Source organism: Pholis gunnellus (assembly GCF_910591455.1).
Source record: "Pholis gunnellus genome assembly, chromosome: 4".
NCBI classification, from domain to species: Eukaryota; Metazoa; Chordata; class Actinopteri; order Perciformes; family Pholidae; genus Pholis; species Pholis gunnellus.
Window position 1 is genome coordinate 3,194,207 of NC_136530.1, and position 6,000 is coordinate 3,200,206.

Consider the following 6,000-nt stretch of genomic DNA (forward strand, 5'->3'; position numbering starts at 1 on the left):
TGTATATCTGTGAAAAAAGACGTTTGAAGCAGATATTTTTCAGAAACAAAATGTTTCTAATTTGAAAGGTTATGTTAAAGGTTGTTTTATAAATGTGTATGATTGATTGAATTTGTGCTCATTCAAAGACGGTTTTATGAAATGCTGAATAAGTTCAGATAATATTTGTATCATGAATGTCTTTATTGATTTTATTCACTTATTTATATATTTACTCGTGTTCACTGTCCATACAAACGCACATAAAAAAACAGTTGAAATAAAAGAAGACATCTTTGTTTCGGTACAAAAGGGGAATAAATAACAAAAAGAAATCAAACATAAAATCATTGTTCTCTGCCCAGAATTCACAGTCGGTGCTTCCTTAGTACAGCCTGATGGCAGGGCTGTTGTGTTGGATTGCATTAGAATGTACAGGCGTACCTAATAAAGTGGCCACTGTGTACATTTCTGCTACTCAAAATGACATCATATATATATATATCGTTTCTGAGTTAACTGACACATTGTTTGGTTGACCTGCTCAGAGTTCACAGAGTTATGAACCGGCGACGTTGTGGGGTCGTGAGAAGACATCGCTTTGTTATAAAAGGTCACACATTAATATTGAAATCGATATGATTTGCAGATACGCGAGTAGACCAGACGGGCGGAGGAAGGAAGGAAGGCGGGGGCGGAGAGAGACAATGAGACGGGGCTGGAGAGGTGGACAGATGTAATCTTTCTGGATTTATTGAGGATTAATAAAGACTATTATGCTTCAAGAACCCGGCCCGACCAATAAGAGCGACTAATTCTTTGTCGGGAGGAAGCAGAGAGCCGCGGTTATTCGCCTCAGGTCATGTTAATGCTAAAGGTCAGAGGTTATCTCCATCTTGTCATGCTAATTCAATAAAAAGCCTTCTGGTGGAGAGAAAAAAGAACGACCCCTGAGCTCACCGATGAAACGTAACCGTGTGTGCGAGACAACACACACACTCGGATACACACACACACACACACACACCGGCTGTGATTAATGTGTGACACGCTGCCGTCCCAGACTCTTTTTCATTACATTCTTCACCACAGAACTGTGAAACAAAGCCCTGAGATTAAACAGCTCTCCTTCACATTGACTCATTAGTCTCTCTCTCTCTCTCTCTCTCTCTCTCTCTCTCTCTCTCTCTCTCTCTCTCTCTCTCTCTCTCTCTCTCTCTCTCTCTCTCTCTCTCTCTCTCTCTCTCTCTCTCCTGGTGATCAGTCTCTCCTCCGAGTCTCACTCATTCAGGGCAAGGTCATTTAGGAGTCAGAGCAGTGGGGCGGAGGAGGAGGAGGAGGAGGAGGAGGAGGAGGAGGAAGGTTGTTAGAGGACCATCCTGCAGATATTCTCACAACAGCCGAGCTGCCGTTCCAAACCCTCGTGATGAGCGGCTGCTCAGTGGATCTTCATCTTCTTTCACTCAAATCAAACACGTGTACGTACTGTACGTAACAGGAACAGTATTTCCTGCTTGTTGCTTGCGTGTGGTATATGATTGCATTTGACTTTCATCACCCTGCCGAGTGTGTGTCTGTGTGTGTGTGTGTGTGTGTGTGTGTTTGAGTGACCCAGATCAGAACAGAGATGAGGTCTCTGTGTGAGCCCAGCTCCACCACTTTGTAGCAAAGTGAATTCTACACCTGCAAACATCTGGCTTTTGTCTTTAGTGGGAAAGGTTACAATCTGCATTTATTACCAGATAATTGAGTCACGTATCGGCTCCAGCACCAGCGGACAATTCTGACAATGATCATAATTTATCATCGTAGCCAGCAGACTCCAGTCAGATCATCATTTTAACTCACTGATCGTCAAAACCCACTTCAATCAGACTCATCAAAAACTCTCCTTGTTTGTCTTTCCTGTTCCAACAATAAATAAATATAAAATAAATTCCAAGAGTTAGATGTGAAAACAAACGTTATACGATCTCATCAAAGTCACTTTACCTCAGCGATCATTATAAAACACACTTCATTCAAACTCGACAGACACAAAATAAAACTCATCAAAAGCTCTCTCTGTTTGTCTTCCCACTGTTCCGACGATCACCAACTCTGTTTTAAGAGTTTGAAAGAGAGACTAATAAATAATAAAAGATCTAAAAAAACATAAAGAAGTAACCACTGTAACAGTTTTACTGTTTCCAACTTCTTACAGTGTAGACCCCGCGGCCAAACGTTTTGGTTTTCACAAAGTCTGCTGCTTCAGTGTTTTTAGATCTTTTTGTCCGATGCTACTATGGCATACTGAAGTATGATTACAAGTGTCAAAGGCTTTTATTGACAATTACATTCATTATGCAAAGAGTCATTATTTGCAGTGTTGACGAGAAGTTGCTCTCGGAGGATGTTTCTTTATTCATGGCTGTGTTCTGAGGCTTGTGACCTTCTCTCCTCTCTGGTGCCCCGATCCCGCAGCTGAGTCAGCTCTAGGAGACGGTCCTGGCGCTTGCTGGACTTGTTGGGCGCCCTGAAGCCTTCTTCACAACAATTGAACCTCTCTCCTTGAAGCTCTTGATGAGTATATGCAGGATATGCAAATTGCCATCATAAAAACTGAGGCAGCAGACTTTGTGAAAATTAATATTTGTGTCATTCTCAAAACCTTTTGGCGACGGGTGTGTTTGTGCCCACCAGAACAAAAGGTGTCTATCGCCTATTTTCAGCAAGTTTTCCCGTGTTTGAACCCAAAAAACGTGTTAATTTTGTTGGAAAAACGGTGGAAGATAAGGTGTGTGTATGTGTGTGTGTGTGAGACAGAGGAAAGAGACGAGAAGCTAAAAGACCCTCAAGTCTAAATGCTGAAGGCAAAGCATTCATCTTTCCTCTCATATGCTCTTCTGGGCTTCAATCCCAGTCCTAGTGAGTGTGTGTGCATGAGTGTGAGTGTGTGTGTGTGTGTGTGTGTGTGTGTGTGTGTGTGTGTGTGTGTGTGTCGGCATCTCCCCACATATGGAGAGCAGTCTGAATGATGAACATGATCTCCATTGCAGCAGAACAATGCTGTTTGTAAATAGGACATGGGAGGCATTCAGGCTTCCCTCACACACTGTGGATGATGGTGGTGGTGGTGGTGGTGGTGGTGGTGGTGGGGGGGGGGGGGCAATGAGGCGTCTGCTGCAGGTGATAGCGCGCGCGTGTTTCCGCGTGGCTGGCGTGCAGCCGCTAAGTGTCGTTCCCGGCGGTGTCCAGAGTGGTTTGCCACATCAATCAGATGCTTATTCGGAGAACGCCGGGCGTCGCACTCGATGTCGGGCAGCTGGCAGCGAGCAGCTGGGCGATGGCTGCCGCCCGCCCAACCCCCCCCCCCCCGACATCACCTCTGCTCTGGGACCAACCCGGGCCTGCTCTCGTACACCTGCTAGCTACCCGCCTCTGGAGCTTTTCACACCTGGAACCACACCAACCACACGGCATCCCTGCACCTGTTTGGTGACAACCTACTGTACCGTGGTACGCATCGCACCTGTTAATTAGCTACGAACAACAGCCGCCCTGCATCCTGCTGTCTAACCCAAATCCATCATTAATAAAGAGGAAAGGAACGTAGCTGACAAAAGTGTGTGTGTGTTTACCAGCGTGTCGAATATTTTACCAGCACCGAGGGCCGTACAAGGTACGCTAATAATCCACTATCACTCCTCGTACAGGAACGTACTCTTTGTGTTTTCTTTATCGTGTTTGTTGTGTTACAAGTGAATTCTGTGAAAGTTGTGCATCTCTGTGTTGCATAATGACAATAAATGATCCTTGAAATTAGGCCTCATTCCGAATCTACCGTTCTACGATTAAAGGTCTTTACACACCGGGGGCCGTTACTAATTAACGGCACAAAAAACGCCTGCGACTATTACGTGTCGAGGGCTTTTATTGTGGAAGGTAAGAAGGAGGAGACCTGGTCTGCGGTCTGGATTGATCAACGTGATTGATTGGTCGACGCCTTTATTTGAGGTGCAAAAGCTCAAAAAAGCTCAACCTGGTTCAAGTAAAAAGAGCTTTTTCGCCGCATATTTTTGGTGTTCTGTGTTAAAGTATAGTAAGAGAGAGAGAGAGAGAGAGAGAGAGAGAGAGAGAGAGAGAGAGAGAGAGAGAGAGAGAGAGAGAGAGAGAGAGTGAGTCTGTAACCATAACTTTATATGTAAAACGATTTAAGAGGCGATGGATTATCTACACGATATTATCATAGCTGTGTTGATAACATGATATCAATATATCGTTTTTTAAATTTCCCGGTTTTTGTCAATACCGTAATATTGCGACAGCCTTCATTCTGACTTGTCTGTGGTTGAAGGACTGAGAGGGAGGCTGTGCTGCTGTGCTGCTGTGTGGGAGGTGTGAACGGCTGCATGTAAACCACAATATGTGGAATATTCATGAGTCACGTAAACAGCTCGGTATGAATATTGTCAATAAGAACGTAGTCGCTCTCTCAGACTGTACAACACAGAGGTGGGAATCACCAGAGGCCCGGAAATACCATATTATCTCGATACTTAAGCCACGATGCGATTTTTAAAAACTTTTTTCAACTGAAAGTTATTCTATTTTATCTAACAAATCATTTTATCTAACAAGACAAAGGTTCATCTCACTTTAATCCTTTTTATTACGGGCTCGTCCCGAGCAGACCGACCGACCGACGCCGTCATTAAAGCGTCATAAATGTTGCATCACGCATCTGACGAATCAAACCGTTTGTCATCCAGGCTTCAAAGTCCAAACCCGCTGACTTTATCCACGATCGCACCACAATGACCTCGTTTAATTTGCATTTGCAGGATTAATAGTTCACATAATAACAGACCGATATACTCTGCATCCTTGTATTGATACACTATTGCCACGCAGAGTATCTGGATACTGTGCGGTGCAGATTGTTGACCCTCACTGAACAACAAAGTGTGACAGCGCTCCTACCTTTCCTCTTGGAGTCCCGTCTGACGCTGCTGGGCCGGACCGCTGGCTGAAGCTCTGTCTCTGTTGACATCCTCAGGCTCCAACTTGGGCTCGCCTCCGCTCCGCTTGGCTCCGGCTGGGCTCCTGAGGGGCTCCTGAGGGGTCCGGGTTCACAGCGTCAGTGCCGGCGGCTGTGCGTGCGTGGGCGCCGGGCGTGTGCGTGGAGGCGCCAGGTGTGTGCGTGGGCACACGGGCTCATGGGAGAGGGAGGGGCTTCAGCCCTGACACGACATCCCACACACACCCACAGAGAGCTGGAGAGAGAGAGAGAGAGAGAAAAGGTTTGGCTCGGGTTGCGGTGGTGTTTCCTCCCGGCAGAGTTCTCAGAAGGCGTGAGAATGAGCCGGTTTCTGATCGGGGGTCCTTTGAATAGATGTTGCCCATGGTAACAGACTGCAGAGAGCTGCTCTACACGTCCCGCTGCCTGTCAATCACGCGTCTCTCTGCAAGGACGCCGCTTAAAAAACACAATCCCACCTCTTCAAAGCACTTCCTTCTGCAAACACGCCGTGCATATTCAAGCAGCTTTTAAAAGCACCGGTCAACGTTACTATTGACAAAAGTTTTATTCCAAATGATCATCAAAGTCTTCATCAAAGTCCGACTGAAATGTCGGTTATAATCCCTCAGTTCACAGGAAACCTGCGCTCACACAACAGACAGTAGATCAAAGTAAACTGTGACACTGGGGACTCATTTTAACATTTACTTCTTGTGCGTTTTTCTCACGTTTTCCATCGTGTCTCCTAGTTTTCCCAATCGAGCCGATTGACTCGGTGGCTCTCATGTCGTTATAACCAACAGCAAAGACGACCCAAACTCATGAAACTACTCTCTCCCGGCATTCAGCGGCTGCTTCCCCGCCGCTCTATATTCCGGAGTGTTGACTGGCAGCGACTGCTACATAAGTACTCCCAAAAAACACTCCGGATCCGCACTCTTGACCCTCGTCGTGTGAACGCATGAAAACACGCCTCATTTACATGCGCACACAAAACGCAGACAAGAGAGACGCTGAAG

General features: G+C 45.9%; 1 protein-coding gene across 1 annotated transcript in view; it reads right to left on the bottom strand.

Annotated features, from left to right (window-relative positions):
* Positions 1-5,011, bottom strand: part of dab1a (DAB adaptor protein 1a) — a gene marked incomplete at both ends in the record, with an annotated part of 48,419 nt that extends 43,408 nt beyond the window's left edge. The window contains one exon of the mRNA XM_079158457.1: positions 4,942-5,011. Within this exon, the coding sequence (XP_079014583.1) occupies positions 4,942-5,011 (70 nt within the window). The remainder of the gene's footprint in view (positions 1-4,941) is intronic.
* Positions 5,012-6,000: the final 989 nt, after the last annotated feature.